The following is a 20,424-nucleotide window of genomic DNA, read 5'->3' on the forward strand; positions in this document are numbered from 1 at the left end:
GCTTTAACTGTGACTGCATTACCATAATACAACATATCCCCCCATTCTAGAGAATGTTGTTTATGTTTACTCGGAAATGTCATCAAATAGATGCATTACTGGGTGAATAAAATTTGCCCTTGGCCAGCTGTCTCCTACCTGAAGGGGCAAAAGCTCAAAAATCCATAATCTAAATATAAAGAAACTGATATCCACTGATGTCAGTGTGATTCTTGGGTGTGCAGCCTATTTGCAGGCTGGAGTGGTTATACAGGCCTAAGGTGCAGAAGAAAAATGTTTGATTTTTTTTTTTTTTTTAGAGAACTAGAAAGAAAAGTTTACCTTTCCAAGCACAATCCAAGCAGCACATAAGTACATAAAGTACATACAACAAAACATGGGCATATTACACCAGCCGTGGAGTAGCCTGCCCAGGGAGGTGGCTGAGTCACCATCCCTAGAGGTGTTTAAGAAACATCTAGATGGGGCACTTCAGGGCATGCTCTAGTGGCTGAGATTGTAGGTTGTTTGGTTGGACTCGGTGATCTTAAAAGGTCCTTTCCAACCATGAAGATTCTGTGATTCTATGAAATAAAAACAGTCTTGAAGTGACAAGAATTGCTGGACTAGATCAGACTCAGGTCCATCCAGCACAGGATCCTGCCCGCAGCAATGACAACTGGATGTTTCAACATTTCAAAGGATGGAGAGAAAGGCCTAAAGGGGCAGTCTGCCAGCCTCTGGAACACTGCACACGCTTCTGGTGCCAGGAAATCCTACGAATCTCTTCAGCAGGCTCCAGGAATTACCTTATACTTAATGCAATTATGCTATGATTAACATTAAGAAATAAACCCTCAAACAAAATCCCACTGTGCTATGTTTCCAAAACCTTTTCCAGAAATATTTTTTTCAACAGACTTAAGCAGAAGGTACAATCAGGTACAATAGGCAACGTGTCAAACACCTGAAAGAGTATAATAAAAATGCAACAAAGTATTTGCATAAAGTTTCAAAGAAAGTAAAAGCCTGAACATTATTCTTTCATAAAACTCCTATAGGATATTTCCCTTTGTACAACTACCTTGCCTCCTACTTTATATCTCCGTTACTGAGCTTCAGTGATGATCAAAAGCCTTTTTTATTTTTTCAAACAAATTCTACAGAAGTTCTTCCTGACACTGCAAAATTTGCAGTGTCATTATTCTAATTTATATTCACCTTCTTCCTCCACTGTTATTGGACAAGAAAATTAACATAAAATTCACAAGAAGTTAGAAATATTTTATAAATAGAAAAAAATATCTCTTGTCCCATTCAGATATTCCTGCTCACTCCATCCGGTTTCACAAATCTTCCTTTGTGACCCAAACAAACCATTATTTGTTCTTATACTTAACCTGACTCTTAAAATAAGTAATTTTCTAAGGAAAGGACTAAGATATTTAGATATTAAGATATCCTCTAGCACTACAGCTTCTTCTCCTTTCCTAGCTTGACTTTATTTTCCTCACATACAAACACCACTTTGGCTTATTTACCTAAATCCATTAACAGTGAGCCCTAGCTGTGAAACGAATAGAGATTTCCTCAAATTCTGTCAAAAAGGATTGGAACAGGATTAAAATCTTGTTGGTGGCTGGCCACAACAAGGCTCTCATCAGGGCAGAGCGTGAAGTTCACCCAGCATGGTCAGAGAAAGGGGCGATTCCAGCTGAACCCCAGGACCTGCAGGCTGCCAGCACACCTGCAGGCACATCAGGACTATGAAAGCAATCAAGACCACCAGCAGCTTTAGCTCTAGGCAGCAACATAGAAAGGAAGAAACAAAAATATGCAGGAGCTTCAGGAGCCAGGTCAATGGAGATGTCCCACAATAGCTCAATACAGGTGTTCCACTCCCAATACTAAAGGTAGCCTGGGAATTTCCTGGAGATACTGGGGGCAGGAAGAGTGACTGCACAGGACTAATAGAAACAGAGAAAGAAGGAGGAAAGAAAGGAACACAGATGCAAATGATTAAGAAGGTGCAAGTGGTGCCAGCTGCAGTAGAAAGTATGGCACAAACCACAAAAGACAACTACCAGCAGTGGGCAGAGAGGTTTCAAGGAATGTGCTTTGAGGTGAGAGGTTAGGCTGGAAAATAACAGAAAGCAGCAAGAAAGCCAGAAGAAAAGCAGAGTATTTGAGGCCAGACATTTAATCTCTTGGGCAAAAAGAGAAAGCAAAAAGTATAGGACTCAATGAAAATATTTGCTTTTAAAAAAAAAGTAATAATCCCACTGTTCTTCCAAAATGGGAAGCTCTGACAAGATCAAAACCAAAAGGTATAGGCAAAGAGCAAGACAGAAGTACAATCCCGTTCTCTCACTCCCAACAGACAAGGACAGCAAAGGATAAATTTAAGCCAGCCTCTTCCCAGAATTCTTCTCCTGCAATCACACGTAGAAACCTGAAGCCTCAGGAAGGGGCAGAGAACATCATTAGAAGCCGAGCGTGGCCTTGCAGAATCTGACCCAAACCACTCACAGCCAGCAGAAAAAACCAAACAAACAAACCCCCCCCCCCCCCCCCCAAATAAAAACCAACACACAAGCACACATCGCCACCACCCAAATTTTTACTAGTTTCCAGAGGTCACAAATTCAAACCACCAGCATCTAATTTTGATGCAAGTAGATACACTGTGCGAGGCTCCCTCACATACTAAAGAGCACAGTGGCTTGACCTCCAGCGCCTTTCCATACATGCACTGATGTTCCTTGGGCACCTGGGGGGCTGGCTGCAAATAAAGGAATGCAGGGAAACACTACCTGCTAAGAAAAGGTCAATAGCTTTCCAGTCTGGTGAAAATTAACTCATTGAGAGAAAGGGACAAGGAAGATACACCTTGTCATCACACCCCTACTCTTGACTTCAGAGTACAGGGAGGCATCAGAATAACTATTTTGCACCAGCTCAGAGCCTGGAGCACACAGAATGATTACAACCACAGGAATGCAGCAAAGCAGCAGGCTGATAATATCCACTACCACCCCCAATTAACAGCTGAGGAGCAAATTCAAGGCCTGCTCATCAGGTGACAAAGAGAAACAGCAGCAGCACAGGCTAATGAAGCCTGCTGGACAAATAAATACATAAGAAGGGCACAGTAGAGAAAGAACCTGTAACGCAGGGGAGGAGACAAGAGACACCTGCCAAGCACCTTCCTAAAACACAAAGCGGAGGGAAGAAAAATTACTGCTAGGAGGTATCCTAATGTTGTAAGATGAGGGCACGGGAACAGGGGACAGAGTGGGAGACACGGGAAAGTAAGCTGCTTGCCTCACAGTCACTAAAGTTCCTCATATCATCCTGTGCATGCAGGATGCACTCTTTGTGCACAATTCCCATGTTTGAAAGACTGGAAATCTTCATTTCTAAAACATCATCAGCTGGGTCTGAATTTGTACAGCAGGAGCCCTGGCAACTCCTCATGGCCAAAATTCAAGCAGTAAAGCAATAGCCATTTTTTATCCCTTTTGCCAGAAAGGAATCTCCAGCAGCATATTTCTGAATGAACAAGTGCAAAACCCCAAAGTAACAGAATCCACCTGGGGACAGCAGTTCTGGCAGATCCATATTTCCCACTGGGGTTACCCTGGCAAATAATACTCCCATTTTCATTATGGTCATTCCCACAGATTTCAGTAGCAAGCAGCCACCTATGCCTGGAAGCAGCCAAGCAATAAGGAAGGAAGCAGCAGTTTAAATATTGATTAAAAACAAGCATGGCAAGAGCATCACCTGCAGTGAAGCACTGCATAGGCAGTACGGCACTGAACATACCACAATACTGCTAAACGTATCTCAAATCAACAGGCTGTTTCTCAAACAGGTATTCAAGGCCAAATTGGCATCCTTACTAATAGAAGGAAGCAGGACAGTCATGACAGTGAGAGCTGGGAGCGACAGAACCCTCATTCAACTTTCTGACCTTACCCTGAGCTCCCAAGAACATTCTCTGACTAGAAATAAGCATTGGCACAGCTTCATCTTAACCTTCAAAAGAAATCTGTGGCAGCTAGTTAATCTTAGCTGAGCAGAATATCAACATCAAGGAAGATCCAGTCTCTCTGTATCTCTCTTCTGCAAGTTGGTTTGGGCTGTTGCTTTAAACCCCTTTGCATAGAAGGGACGATTGGTATTTTTTTGTGACCTTTAGCTGGCCTCAGAATCTTCTGTCTACTCGCTTGGAAGCTGAGATGATAGGTTTGTGCACTATACATCACTTCAAAAAAAGACCTCCAACTGTCAAGAGTCAATTGGCCTGCAGATGAGAATTGAAAAAAAAAAAAATCTGGTATTTCACACTGTTCTCTTGATTTTTCCAAAGGTTGTCCAGTGTACTTTGGTACAGGTAGCCTTTCTGGTTGCCTACCAGGGCTGCATAAATGCTTTCTTTGCTTTCCCAAGGGTACTTCAAGAAATTCCGCACCACAGGTAACATTTAGCAGTATTTCTTTTAAGTAGACATTGGAGATATTATGAACAACGTGTACTGTTGCATTACTTGACAGATAAATCTTGAATATTAAAAATGGACTTTGATAATTTTAGGCAGACATACAACTTATCTTTGTAATGGATGGGGGAAAAGGAATTAAGATCATACAGAACAGCATGAGAAAGAAGACGTTCCTTAGAACTAATACTCATCAACTACACATACCTGAACAACAAACCATCCAAACAGTAACTCTTTAGATCTTCCTACAGACAAAGAAATATGAACCCCACAGGCATCTGCCTTTCATGAAAGAAATGAAAAAACCCACATCTATCTTGGCTAAATACACCCCAGCTTCTAGGATCCCTGCTCCAGCAGTGGGGAAGGTACAGAGAACACTGACCTGCCCACATCTGTTATAGAAACAACATGGGTAAGAGTAGAGAAAGCCAGGCAGCATGCTGAACCCTGGAGCAACGAACTGGGAGCACAAAAGTTAATTTTTGTAACAGAAGTAAAGGAAAGGCTGCCCCTTAGGAAGCTTTTAGGAGCAAGGAGAGTAAGCCTCTATGAAGAACTAATTTTCCATCCCTCCTGACTCCTGAAATAAAAATTGATCTTGTAGGCAACCATTACATTCATTATTAGTTGCTCTTAACAGCATTCACTCTGAACAACAATTAGAGGCACTTCGCAAGAAGTTTCTATTAAGCAATTATACCCTATAAAATTAAAGCAGTGAAAAAATGGCTTCTAGACAAATTAAAGCAGGCACAGCACATGAAGCAGACTTGGCCTCTAACTCCAGAGAGACAGGAGACATGAGACTGTTGCTGGCACACAAGGGAGGCCAGGAAACGTGGCTGGCACCACTAATAGCACAGACCCTACAGGAGCATACCTGGAGGTACAAGAAAACCTCTTGCCACAGGCTTGTTGAAGTCAAAATCCAAATTTGCTTCCTTAAAGCTACAACCCAGGGGATGCTTGTCCAGCAGAACCAGGCCTGCTGCATTATCCCCCTAAATGACTCCAGCCCTTACACAGCCTACGCCACCTGTAGCCATCACATAACTGAACTCTAGCTTGGATAAGAACTGAATTAATTTTTTTTTCCTTATCTGAGCAAAAGCAGCATTCTTCAGGACACTTCAACAAGCCAAAAAAGCTTTGTTTCACTTTTTTTTGACATAATGAAGAATTTTTTTCCTGCACTCAACAAATAAGTGTGCCACAAGAGAAGAATGTAAGTCGAATACAGCTCAGCTGCTTTGCTGCCCACACTGAGTAACTCCCATCTGTTTGCACTGAGGAGGCATTAGCCATCCGCACACAGACAAGCAGCCTTGCCTTCTCCTTGCTGGATTTAAAAGAAAAGGAAATGGCATTTTTCCTTCCCGCCTCACTGAGAAGTAGTTTTGCTGAGCAGGTAAGGCTGCCCCTAAATAGCCAGGCTGAATAGGTCAGTCGATACAATACCTATAAGTAGGCAGCGCCTAAGTATTTTGAAAGCAGGAGGAGGGAAGAGAGAAACACCTCTTGTATACAGTAACAGGCAGGTTCGACCAACCAAAAAAGTGGCACATAAATGAAAAAAATTAAGACATTTGATAATAGCACAAATACAGCGCATGGCCTGGGGAATTAAGATTATTATTTGTTCCTCTGCCAGATTTCTCTCCTCCTTCTTACTTGGAGCTGCATGACTGTTTTCGAAAATGTCCAAAAGAAGAAATGTAAGAGTCATTTAAAGGAAATAACAGCATCCTACTGGATCCTGCATCTTCCTCATTACAAGTCCTGGGAATTACAGGTGGAAAAAATGCACCTGAGACAGGAAATATAAAACTGCACAAAACTCAGGAGACTTATCTGCAGTCAGACATGAACAGACTTGTGATGGCAGAATAATTAATATCAGAAAGCTATTAGAGTAGCAGTGCTTCTGCAGGCACAGTGCTCAAACAGAATTAAATTTTAATTCTAGAATAATTCTACTTTGGTTTGGGTTTTTTTGGATTTTTTCCAAGTATTTCTCATTCTTTCTCCTCCTCAGCATATTCAACGTTTCTTTCCCTGGAAGATCTTGTCATTCTATACAACATTATGAAAAAATTTAAGATTTAAAACAGAAACCCACACTCATACATCTTGACTCTTCTTGCCCTAGGTCCTGTGAGGCGAGGCAGGTGGCACAGCATGACGGGAGCCTCTTTGTTCAGAACTCCTCACTATTTTCATTCTTGTTATTAGTTAGATGGCAGCAAAATAACCAGCTGTTGAAACCTGCCTGTAACTGGGGCAATTTCGGCTCTTGCTCACAAGTGTTTTCTCCAGCAAAGAAAGGTCATAATTAAAATATTTCAAACCAGCACCCCCTGCACTTCAATATGAATTTGGGTTTGTTTTTAATTACTGCTCAGCTCTTTTAAGCACGCATCTTTTTTTTTATTCTGTTTATTCTTTGAAAGGACAGTACAGCAGATGAACTTGGGCAACAAAGCATGACATTTGGTCTATGAATACAGAGTAGCAGATACTGCTTGTTCACATTTGGAGAAGGTCAGGATCAGTGTAGTACCCTTAAGTCACCAGAGCAACTTTCTTAAACCTGTAAACACAAGACTTCAGTAGAATTACTAATGCGCTACTGAGCTTTCTGCTTCCAGTTCACCAGTTTGACTCTTGCTCAAATTAAGGACTGAGAAGTTGTTCCCCTTGAATGATATTTGATAGATGTGGATTTTTCAGCAGTAAACCGCACTACTAGGCTTTGCACTACATTATGGCATACAGCAGGAACCTTTTCTCTCTGTATATGCTCATCATTAAGAGAGTCATTTAATTTCAGATGACTCCCACTGAGAAAGTTCACACTGTTGTTCAGGATTCATACTGAAAAGAGCACAGCTTCAGTCCAGCGCAGAGCAGCAGCTGAAAGTCATTCCATTACAACACCAGAGCATTTGCCAGTACTACAAGTCAGCCATACCCTTGAGACTGAGCAGGTAAATGTCAAAACATGAAAGACAGAAGACAAAAAAACCAACTTACTTTGGTAAAATATTTGAATGTCATTTTGGGGGCAGAACCACGCCCCTCAGCTATTTGAGCTCTAACAAAGAGGAAGTCACACACATTGTATTAAAGTGGGCCTGATTCATCGCAGTCTTAAAGCTTTGTGAACTCTTCTTCGCCTCTACAAAATCCAACTGTACTGATGATTTCCTACAACTCAGCTTCATCCCTCCCCTTCCTGAAGCCTAGCTGTGACAGCTCCTCATAATTTAGACCTCATTTAGAGATAAGTTGCCATCTCCATCCAGAGCTGAGCTACATATAAGACTCCACTCAACCCATAGATTTAAACTCAATGTTAAACCATGCTTCCTGGGTGAAGAATTTCCTCTCCTCCCATAACCCTAAGAGATGCTCAAATCCTGCGTTCTCCTCCAGTGCATACATGCCCACAGACCTATAGCTCTCACCTAGACTCCCTCTCCCCTCTTTTCTATCGAGGGCCTTGATGCTCAAATCTACCCCAAGTTTGCTCAATGCCAGGCCCAACCAAAGCATGATCAAACTGCTCAATGCAGTACCATAGCCAACAAGTATAGACAAGAAGACTGTACATTGACAGACCAATGGTTTCAATGGTTATTCAGAAGAAACCAAACATGGTTTCTGTTGTACCACAAGAGCCTACTGCCTCTGCCATTTCTCTCCATTATTTAAAATCATTCCTCCAGCAATCATTTCAGATCCTGCTCCACAAGTTGCCATCAGTCTCACAAATTAGGTGGCTGTGGTGGGCAGACAAAAGAGCAATTTTTTTTCCCTAAGAACTGATGTAATGGAGGGGGGAATGCACGCAGGGCCTTAAAAAACAAGCAGTTCAAGTTCACAGGGACTGTATACATTATGCGGAACAGAGAGACCCACAGTGGGAACATCAGTATGGTCAGCTCAAGAAATGCTGGCTTTTTGGAAAAGGTTACCATTCTAAAGCTCTCAGCTACTTTACCTGAGACTGAAGGCTTACACCAGTCTTCTATTCAAAGTGTTCTTGTTGCCTCCTTCTGAACAGTTACATTTTCATGACCTTTTTGAAATGATTCAGAATAAAGCCAATTAAGGGTGAAGGAGCGAAAAGGGCAGTGGATGAGGAGGCACGCAGTCTCACAGATAAAGCAGGAGAGAACTCTCAGAACAGCAATCCATTCCAGAAGGCAAGCATGATGAAGCTGATGGCCCTCTTTCTGCACCTTTATCTACAATATCATCTACACTGTCCCTGTGAATTTATATTGTGTTTCACAAGCCCCCAATTATATTAATTTTTATGAGGTGAAAAAAAAAAGTTTTGCTATCCATCACATTGCATACTGTTTGGGAATACATCCTCAGTGGATGGTATATGCACATATTTTAGAGGGTTGCCTTGCATTTTTCCTGAATTAAAAATAATTACACATTAGTGAAATTCTTATCTCAAAACATAAATACAGGAGAACCACACAAGAAGAGAGAAAAGTTTAATTGGTAAAATATGAAAACAGTGATCCACCTGTAATGTTTCCATTATAAAAATTATGGCAACATTTCATACGCATTGGATGAGAAAAATCCACTTACAGCTTGTATTGTTTGGGGGTTTTAACCATGTGCTTTTCTTTAAAACTATAAAATCTCTTGGGACTAAAAAGAATTACTCCAAAAACAGATAAAGCAGAATTAAATTCAAGAATAAGACTGATATTCACACCCCTACTTATATGCCTTTTTCTGATGCCACCACTCATTTCAAAATAGGTACAATTCTAGAAGTGACAGATAGTTGGTGTGACTGCATGGCGGATCTTCAACTCTGTACGGAAAACTAAACATGAAAAAGTCACACACTGAGTGCTACCACCTCTCCCATCTGTGCCTTCAGAAGAAATCCAGCAGCCTAAGTGACATACTTTTCATCTACAGGTGTTTTTTAGTTTTTCAAAGTTAAATGGTCTTATTTCCACAGAATTACTTTATCTTACAAAGAAAAAACACAACACACAAACAAAGCAACCACGTTCTCCAAGACACCTGCTAGTCGAAAATAAAACTGAAATAGCTCCGCCAGTGCTTGCTACACCCAAGAACTTCATGTATGACTTCAAAACAAATAGTTTTCTAATGATAATAATAATTCACCCAGAAGTCTCTAAAAAAAAAAAAAAACAACAAAACAACTTTTTAATTCTAGCAGCATTTCTTTTACTGCTACTGGTATGCACAACAGGAAATTCCAAACTACTTGATTCTGAATTTCCAGTTTTCTAATACATAATCAAAATTTCTAGTTGAAGATTTTAGTTATCTACATGTTCTCTTGGTTATGCAGATACAATGAAACAGGTAAAACTTGTAACTTGCACAATACCAATTGCTATTCCAAGCCAGACAGAACTGTTTCCCCTTCCTAACTATTTACTCCAGATTCACCTCTTATAGAAATATTTAATGATTTTTTTTCATTTGAAGAACACATTGTATACACATATATTAATTATACCTCACTTTGCATGCTGCATTTAAGCAGTAACGTAAAAACAGCTGCACTAGCTCATCTTTGCTGTCTTCTTTTGGACCTTTTACAAATGACTATATCCTTTTTGAGATGAAGTGACCAGAACTGTATTCACAAAGTACAATAACGGCACAACAGGACTTCAGTTTTGTCCCCTGTTACTCTCCTAACGTGACTAGCTTTTATGACTACTGCAAAGTACCAAGCTGACATTTTTAGAGAAGCAACTCCCATATTTTCACCATGAAGTCTCAATGGTAAGCACTGAGCCTACTGCTTTGTAAAGTGAAGTTAGAACTTAGTAAAGTGAACTTTGTAAAGTCAAGTTAGGTCCCCCACCTACCCCCCATCACAATACCACACCATACACAACATTGCTTATAATACATTTTACCACAACACCATGAAATAGGTAGCACAAGGCTCGACCTACTAACTGGTCAGCTAGGGCAACTAGTTAAGTTGGAACAATAAGACAAATCTCCAGGCACACAAGCCCTTCTTCAAGCTGGTGCATCCAAAAGCTTGTCTGATTATGGTCAGACTCCTAAAGATATTTCCCCTAGTGACAAACCTTTTCTGGAAATCATAATGGTCCTCCAAAATACCATCCTGAGTATTTAACTCCAGAAAGTCAACAGCCGTGTCTACAATGCTAGACTAATTTTACCTGACTACTTCACAACACACCATCTTTTGCACAATTTAAATCCTAGAACTAAGGAAAAAAATAAAGTTACAAAAAACATTTATTCAAGAATGCTTACTAAGTACCAGAGGTATATTGTTATGCATATCAAATTCAAGCCTCTGTCTCCTGTGTTATTTCACCTATCATGCCTCACATACACTGGCTTTTCTGGATGCATCAGTTAGCACCTCCTTGCAACATGCCTTTTGAAAGTTTGTTCAGGTAGAGGCAGAAACTGAAAACATGATTGCCTGAAATTTAGATGTTGTAATTCTAGATCTTATGTCAACTGCACCTATTTCAAGTTTAGGCTCGGACATCACAACAGCATAGAAATATTTCAGGTACAGCACATAATAAAAAAAAAATCCAATAGAGACCCACCCATTTATAAGCAGGTCTTCTTGTTGAGACCATTATCGCAGGTGCTCTAGTCTACAACACTATTCCTGACACTTTGATGCAATGCAACAGATGCTTTGTATGGTGCCACAGCACATACAGACCCAGTCTAGTTTTTCTCCTTACCCCCACTGACACAGTTCCTTAAAAAGTCAAACAAATCCTGGGCAGCTTCTAGCAACCCAAACATCGTAGTCTTTTCTCCAAGATGCTGCTACTTCAGTGAAATGTCACTAGAAGGGAAATAAGAAGAGGCACTCTGGAATGACAGGGGCATGTATGAATTAACACCCACAAATAAGTCAGATGAACAGTACATTCCACAATTGAAGAGGCTGTACATCTTTATTTCTATTTGGTCCCACTATCATGTCTGAATTATGCCTCTGATGTAGAGCACCATTCTGCTTTTTGTTCAACTTTGCCTTACATCAAACCAGTCCAACTCATTAACTTCTTTTACTTTTCCATGCTTTAAAAATCTCAGCAAGCACGGAGATGTCCCAATCACTTCCCACTCCTCAAATCAACACCTACCAGGAATCCTGATTAGTATTAGACTGGTAGGATGGTATCAATAGCAGAAGTTTAAAACTCACATTACCCAGCATCAGTTTGGATGCTCCCACTGTCAGCATTTCCTTCAGACTCAGTAACTCTTTGTCCAAAGCACGTTAATGTGTAAGAGTGCTAGGAATTTTAAATTTACCCTCTTCACCTTTTTGATTAACACTCACTGCTACAACCCTGTCACTGTCTTAAGAGGTCTAAAGATGTCCACAAAACAGCACTTTTTACTACTGTTACCTTGCATGGGCGAACAATAAGAAAGGAACGCACAAAAGCTTGCATATGCCAAAGGCAGTGCAGGGAAGCATCGGAGAAGGCAGACGTGCCTGCGGTATTATGAACATACTGAAGCATGGGCAGTCAGGTCTGGGCATGTAGGCAAGGAGGACAGGAGGGAAACCTCAGGAGAAAGGAGAATTTAATTGACTTGAGGCAATCCCACTTTGCAGAGGAGTTTGACAAGCAATGGAAGGTCCGCAGAGGTCTCCAATAAAAGCATCCTATTAAGAAATTTGACCAGATACCACCCAGCAATCAGCAAGCAGCATTATCAGCTCCCCACAGAGGACTCGCACTGGAAGACTTTCATGTTTGCTTTCAAATAGTAGTCACAGTCATTCAGCATCTTTTAAATCCCCAATTATACAGAAGTCACATTACCATGCCATCTAGAAGTTTCTGTCCATGTCCAGTCATTTATTAAGCAGACAATAATTAAAAAGAGCAGGTGTCCCTCCACTCCCTTAAAATGTTTATATCCTAAGTGTAAGACGAGGGCAGCAAAATCAATTTCTACTTGTTGGTTGAATTAATAGTCTTACCGTCTCCAGTGGTCACATTGCAAATGAAAGACAATTTTCTTATCTGGAGTTAATATTTCTAAGGAGCAAGGGAAAGATAAGTCTGTCCTGAATATAAAATTGGGCTGCATGATTTTGCAAGTGCAAAGTAAGCAGATGGGCTGGGTAGCAGGAGAGCCGTGTCACTCACTCAGTGGGTACTGTCCAGATAGCACATCAACACTTCTCCCGAGTTACACCCATCAGCGCTCTATGCTTCAAGCTGCAATTCAGCAACTAGGCTCTTAAATTATCCATAATTGCTTATTTTTTCAGATTTTTTCGTTGCTTGTTTGTTTGTAAAAGACTAGCCAGGCTGTCTGGGAACAGCTTGGCTGCATCATGGACTGAGAAATAGAGCCCAGCTATCATAGGAGGGATAGCCCGCGGTGTCAGTTTTAGACAGCAGATGGCCGGGAGTATAGAAAGCTTCCAAGCACATGGTATGCCAAAACTTCAGCAATTTTCTTTTTGTCAAGCAGCTTCCAGAAACACAAGATGTAGATGAACCTCTACATGCTGGCCAAGATTAAAATAAGAGAGCATAGTAGAATCCCACAAAATACTACCGCTTCCTAAAAATATTTAGGCTGTACAGTCTAAATGAGATACTGCATGGCTACAGCAGCTTCCTCTCCAATATTGGCTAAGGAATTAAAGATACAAAAGACACAACTGCATTTTCAATGTGTGGGTATAAGCAGACCAACAGCAAGATCCTGATGGACCTCAATGACGCACTCTTGACATGATGGAAACTGAACAACTGGGCCAAAATGAGAGTTCACATCAAAAATGTTTCAAGAAGTTGCTGAAGATATACATGCTACACATTTAATAAGCAAACAAGAAGTCAAAGTGTATACCAGATCTCCCTCTCGTAAACATTGTCCATTACTATATTGTTTTATTACTAAAAAAAAAAAAAGCCTGGCAGTTTTCCAGTTGTCTACCTGGCATAAAGATAAGGAGTTTCAGACCTTTAAATTATGATTGGCTCAACTCCTGTAAAAAAAAAATTCAATAGCAACTGGATAAGCCTGATACAGACTGCATAAAAAGAAATGGTGATGTCGTTACTGCCGCTAGTAGATAGAAGCCAAGACCAAGCATTTGAATGACAGCATCTTGGTCCACAGTTTCAGCTAACACTAAACAGTAAATGGATATGGACAAAAAGAAAATCTTATCTTTTAATTTCAGACTGGTGTCTTAAACAGCAAAACCCAGGCAAGGTGAAAAAGTTGCAAGGCTTGTGCTGCTTCTGTTTTGTTGCAAGACAAATTAAGTCTAATTTATACTTCACATAGGCACGTACTTTCCTTAATGACCCAAACCCTTTTGTGGAGGTTATTTGAGTTTGTCAGAGAAAGACAGGATAAACAAGAGCCATGCAAAGAAGATTCAGTTTTGAGAATTTATACAAGCCCTTCTCTTAATAGTTTTACTGCAAAGTTATAAAAACAAAATCCAAAAAAGACTTAGCCACAGATTTCAGGAAGCTTCTACAAGCTTATGATCAAACAAGGCTCTGACAGTATAGCACAACAGAAAGCCCTATTTGTCCCATCCTCCCCAAACCCATTTCCAACTCAATGGCCTGCAACTACAAGTTACAACCTCCCAGTAAGTCTCCTGTGTCACAGAAGCTCTACCCCTCCAGCAGCCACTGCCTTTTATTCAATCAATAGCCTCAGATACAGAACTTCACTCACTATACAGCTAGGTTTAAGGATTTTACTTCTGCAAGTACACACCATTGTGAAAAAAGTACATTCCAAAGTAACATGTTCTTTGAGAGTTATTTCCAGATACAGCTTTTCTCTCAAATTCACTGTCCTTCCTCAGAAAGAAGCTAACTTGCCTTCATTTCTGTGTCCTGTTATAGCAGGCCATCTGTCAAGCAAGCATTTTCATTCAAAATAATAGAAGTACAGTAGAGCCAGAATTCAATCCAACCCTCATCTACAAATAGTTCTTCCGGGAGGGGGGGAAATAGAAAGAAAAAACCCAAAACACACAACCCACCTGCTTGAAGATCAATGGTTCAAACGTTTAAGACTTATGACTAGAAATAGCACTTTAAACTGGAAAAATATTTTTCCAGTTTAAACTGCAAGAAGAAATTTGGAAAGACCAAACAACTATACATCTCGCCAGGAGTTTGAGGTTATTGCTAATTCGGCACTTCCAAGTACAACCATAAGAAGTGGCCAAGACCTCCCTCTGAATACCATTTAACAAATGACATTTTCAACCCAGACATTACTTAACATTATAGTCTGTTTTCTCTCTCTGTACTTGCCTTAAAACAAATAGCTGGTTCAAGTGAGCAACAGCACGTGTTCTAGTGTAAATGTAAGGGAGACTAACCACTATGAAGTCTTTCCTTTCCCTTCCTACACTTGAGATCAATGGAAAACGTGTAAATGAGATTCCTCAACTCCTACATAGAGCAGAGTTTTGTCCTTGATGCCCTGCAGATCCTGAGACATGGAAAGGACAATTGGTATGAGGAGGTCCCAAAGCCCACAAGCAAAGATAAATAAAAAGAAAACAACACACAAACGCTATTTTTCTGCAGAGCACATAGTGCACAAGCCCACGGGAGCTCATCAGTTCATATAGTTCAAGCTTTTAGACCTCAACTAAAATACCTGAAGGGTCACATGATGTTAAATATATCTACAGCATGAATTTTCGTTGCCGAGATAGGATAGATTTTGCCATGGCAAGCGTAAATGTTTCTATATTCTAGCTGCCACATTGGACTGATGAGGAGCTGCTCTGATCAAATCAATGAACTTCACTGGAGAAGCCTAACTCTGAATATAATCTGATTGCATAGGGAAGTTGCCTTTGCCTACCAGTTGCAAGCAGTCAATCTGTACACTCACATTCCTGCATGCAAGAATTAAAACAAACCAAAGAAAATTTTAAAAAGAGAGTCAGTAGTCCTACAGAAACTTATTTCTGAGTAACAAGAGGGCATGTGAACCAGCAGTGAAGTTCAGCAGCAAGACTCAGGCCTGACATTTAGTTACCAATTTATTTGTGCCTTGCACCAGGCAAGATTGAGGAGTTCAAGAAGCAAAGAACAGGAAAAGGGTTTTTAAACATTTGGGCAATAGATTTGTACTGAGCAAAATATACTTACTTTCACTGCAAGCACAACTCCCACAGACACAAAAATATGCTGGCGCCTTTTTTTTTTTTTAACCTCCTGCATTCAGCTTTGTGTTTAACCTTGGAGTTGTCAAGCTCCATCATGAATAATGAGCCATGACAACACTCCAAGTGATCCTTGGAGAACAGGCCAATTTTTACTATATGCTACACAAGGCAAAACACTGTTACTATATTCCCATAGTACTGTACCTGCTTTGAAAATATACAGTAATGTGGCCATCAAGAGGAGACCACAAGTAAATACAGAAAAAAAAATAAGCCACTTCCCAATATTTCATCGCCTACAAAGACAGAACGAGCAATAAAACATGTACCATCCTATTTAAAATTACAGCAGGACTGAGGAAGAGATTTGTCTCACTAAATATGCATTTCACACAAACATTTTGCAGCCAAGGAACACCTGCATTTGAAACAACCCATGGTTGCTACAGTATGAAGACAGAGCACCCTGCAGGTCTCACAGCACCGTGCTCAGTGGCCTCTAGCAGATGAGCACCAACATGGAACAGGAGAATGGCCCCTGCCCCAAGCAGCCCCACGATGCTCTCAGAACAAACATACACACACACACAGCACTCCCAGAAGGTACAGGAAGAAACTACAGTTGCTTGAATGAATGATTGATTGAAGCTCCTCTACATCAACACCCTAACCATGCCAAGGCAGATCTTTAAGAAGACACAGCACAGGTAAACAAGCAATGGCAAAAGCCATTTCTGCTGGGCACTGCCCAAGCTTAAGGGGAGGAGGAAGATAGAGAAATAGATTCATCTAAAGAAAGGAAAAACTTGGAAGAAACAAGCTGAAGATTTAAACAGGCACTCACTTCTCTCCTAAACAACAATGGAGGGTTGTGGTTCCAAATATCCCTTAAAAAAAAAAAGCAGCACCTGTTCAGGAAATAAAAGCTAATTCATTAACATGCACCTGGAAAATAGACATGTTCTCTAACAGACCCAAACAGCAAGCATCTGTCCTGTGTTTCTGTACAGGGGAAAAAATAAATATGTCCTTATTCCTGACCTGTTTGCAACAAGGTATCTGTGTTCATGACTTTGTAGGGGGAAAAACTTGCCTTTATTTCTGTGCCATTTCCTAGTTTCCTTGCCACAAGGGAAAACACAGTGCATCACTTTCCCCTCTCTGTAGGGGCACCACTTTACTTACACTTCAGCTTCAAAAGTTACTATAAACTATGGGAGCTTTCAGAAAGCTCTGGAGAGCAGGAAAGCAGCAATGTCAGACAGTAGATGCTTGCCTTTCCTTAAGTTGCTACGTTTGCAGTGTCAGACAGCAGAAACCAGTCCAGAGCACTTTGAAGAGTTTTAAGTGCTAACGTATCTCCCTCCCACTGAACTGCTCTTAAAAACCAAGCCCTCTCCTGCAAGACTGGGTGGCTCTTAGAGAGCCAAAGTCCAAAAAATCTCGAGTTCTTGTCTACAGTTGAAGCTGGTGAAGAGCCTCTGCCATTGAAGGGATATCATGTGTAAGTATGTTAACATATTTATTGACAATTTAGTTTTGCATTGGAGGGAACAGCCACCCACACCCCTCCTTCCACCTGCTTTCCTTCCCCTCTACTCACCTCTTCCACATACAGGGCATTCTGCAGCTACTCGCATCTTACTAGCCCTCCCCTTCCCATGCAGCACTCCCAAATCAGGAAGACCCATTCTACCACAATCTCCAGCTCAAAACAGTTCTGCCCTTAACAGGGGACTCACTCTATACTCACAGAAGTCCCTCAAATTACAGGAACAGTAATTTTCTTTTCAGCATTAGAGTTAAAATGTCCTCAGCCCTCTGTGTACACCCTGTCGGTTTCTCCCACTCCCTGATAATGTATTTCCATTTATGCCCCACATCACAGCTCTGCACACTTAGCAATTCCATTCCCTGCTAGCAATATTTGGCAATAATTAGCCTTTAAAGAAGGCTAATTAAAGATTTCACTTGAACTGAAATTGGTACTGGGCCAATCTGTAAGCTCTTTAATAAGCTTTCAAACTTCACTTCACACCAGGCAAGACTTTGTTCTCCACCAGGAGCAGTGACATAGCTCTAAAAGCAAAGGTGCCACTACACGAGGAGAAGGGAAGGTCACAGCTCTTAATTCTTTCAGCACTGCACCTTCTGCATGCTAGTCTTGGAAAGTCTTCTTCTAAGGAAGCCAATTCAGGCATCACAAAAATAATGAAGAGCAGTCACAGAAAAAACCCAGCCGACAGTTGTATTAGAAGAGGAACAAAGACCAGAATGACAGAAAGTGGGCCAAGGACTCAGAAATCAGGAATTGATAAAATTAAGGATGCATGGTCACGTGCATACACGGAGTGTGGCATTTTCTGAGAACTCTTCTGTGAAGACGAAATTCCAGTTTTCAAAGGGATGGAGGAACCCAAGGCAAAGAGTCTCAAGCACCGTAGTATCTAGTCCCCTATCAGTACAAATGCTTTCTGCCTATATATGCCAGGCTTAGCACAGAAAATAGCAATCCCACCTGTGGATGTACCACTCTGCCACTGTACTATTGCCACTTTTGCTCTCTGCAAGCTGCGCCCACAATACCTGGTGGAATCACATTTCAGCCAGACAATTTTCCTGAGGGGAATTAATATAAGACTCTGCAAACCACCCTCCGTGCTATCTACCTGATAACTAGGGTGGAAACTAAAAAGGGTAATTGATAAAACGATGGCCAACAGAAAGACAGTCCTGTTTTGAAGATACAAGACTAGTACCCAGGAAAACTACACAAGAGCTTTCTGTGCAAGGTTAGACAAGTCATCATTTTCCGCTGTGCTCAATTACTACGAGGCATCACATGCAGATGTCATACCTGATATACTTAAATACTGCTGTCAGAGTGGCTGACTGCCCAGAGAATCCCAGCTGGAATCTGTGGGAACCACACACACTGAGTACACAGCTGTCAGGAAGTCTCCAACTGAGAACTCAACCCACAGCCACTTGAAGAAGAGTTACGAGTGTTACACATGTAAAACACACGTATCAATAATGTCTATTTGACAGAGATTAAACCCACAAATATCTACAACGTTCTCAGCATTTAACATACATAAAGGTCTTCCCCCATTGGGAGATGCAACACTAAAAGAATGACTTGTGACAGTGGCAGACTTTACTCCTATGCATAGGCAAGCCTTTAAAAGGCCAACAGAACCACTCTTTGAAAAACACACCTACACCCAAGATACTTTTAAAACACATTTTAATCGACTTGGGGAACACCTTTGGGATCAGGGAAACAGAGACATGGTGCAACTGCAAAGCTTCACACGTAAATTTTGAAAGGCAAGCCACAAGTCTGACCACTCCCCCACCCCTAAAAGCTGAGAATAAAAAAAGTGGCAGGAAAGGAACTATCTTTTTCCAGCCTTATGCTCTGAAGTACCCATGCAGACTTTACTGAAATGTTTGTAGCGCTTCCCAACTGAAGATAGACCTAGTGGGAAGAATTTGATCTAGAACCTCAAGACTATCAAAGTATGAGTACCTGAACATAGACTACCATAACAGGAAACATTAAGAAACCTGAGACGCGTTAATAGATTCTCCAATTATTAAGGCACGCGCACACAGAGCTTATCGGAAATGCCGAGGCATTTGAAAGGAAAAGCACTATTCAAATACAGACATTCGTCAGCAGCTGTATCACCATCATATTCTCTAGCTGGTTTTGATTCAACTCAGTGGACATCAAGTTAATCCCACAGGACAGTATCACTCAACGTTTATAATAGCTACTGACCTCATTTCTGTGTCTGAGCCCTGCTGTAGCGTCATGACTAAATGTGGCAATCAACAAATCACACTCTGTCAGCAGCTAGTGCCTGTCCTTTCTCCTTTCAAAGCTTTCATTCATTTCTGCATTTTTAAAGTCATGCTGCTTCAAAACAGCTGATCCAGATGGAGGATATTTGGATTTCAACTTTCCCACATGGTGATGTGGCTCAAGAAGATAAAAACTGTTGCTACCTGCTGCTGACCTACTTCTTTAATTTGTTTCCTGCCAGACAACAGAATAAACATTACAGTTCATTGAACTAGACTTCCACAGCTAACCATTGCTATGTAGCAAATATAAAATAAAATTAATAGAGGAAGCAGGGAGAAGGAAAAAAAAAAGGCAGCATGATCCAGCGGGGGAGTAGGGGGGAGCAACTCTCACCTCTATCATAGTCATCTTCCTCTATTGCTTTTTCCTGAAGCCTCTGAAGCCGTAAGATCAAGGATTTTATCTATGCAAAGAGAAAAAAGTTCATTACAAAGAAGGTGGCATTTAAAAATATTTAGACTATTAACCTCTACAAAATACAAATTTAATGAATTACTGCATTGGACCAATTTTGAGAGTTAAGCCCAACATTTGTTAAGTGTTAACCTATTTGGAAGTCAGCTGAACTGCAGATACTTGAGCCAAGCACGGCTTTAGTCCAAATGCATACAGAGAATAACAAACAACATTTCTTGAAAAGCAAAAGAGATCATGTGATTGTAGGATATTTTTCACCCTTTGTTTTTTGCCTATATGAGTTTTGCACAGACCAAATCCAGAATTTCCATTTGCAAACCACATTTTCTTCTGTAAGTAAAAAAAGAAATACAGTATGAATATTTTGGAACAAGTATACTCATAATGCTACATAGAAAATTGTGTTCACACGCAGCC

The 20,424-nt window shown here is 40.8% G+C and overlaps 1 protein-coding gene across 1 annotated transcript in view; it reads right to left on the reverse strand.

Annotated features, from left to right (window-relative positions):
* Positions 1–20,424, reverse strand: part of DISC1 (DISC1 scaffold protein) — a 209,641-nt gene that overhangs the window by 165,173 nt on the left and 24,044 nt on the right. The window contains 1 exon segment of the mRNA XM_063329039.1: positions 19,924–19,993. Within this exon segment, the coding sequence (XP_063185109.1) occupies positions 19,924–19,993 (70 nt within the window).

The sequence above is a fragment of the Chroicocephalus ridibundus genome, chromosome 3 (genome assembly GCF_963924245.1).
Source record: "Chroicocephalus ridibundus chromosome 3, bChrRid1.1, whole genome shotgun sequence".
In the NCBI taxonomy this organism is placed as follows: domain Eukaryota; kingdom Metazoa; phylum Chordata; class Aves; order Charadriiformes; family Laridae; genus Chroicocephalus; species Chroicocephalus ridibundus.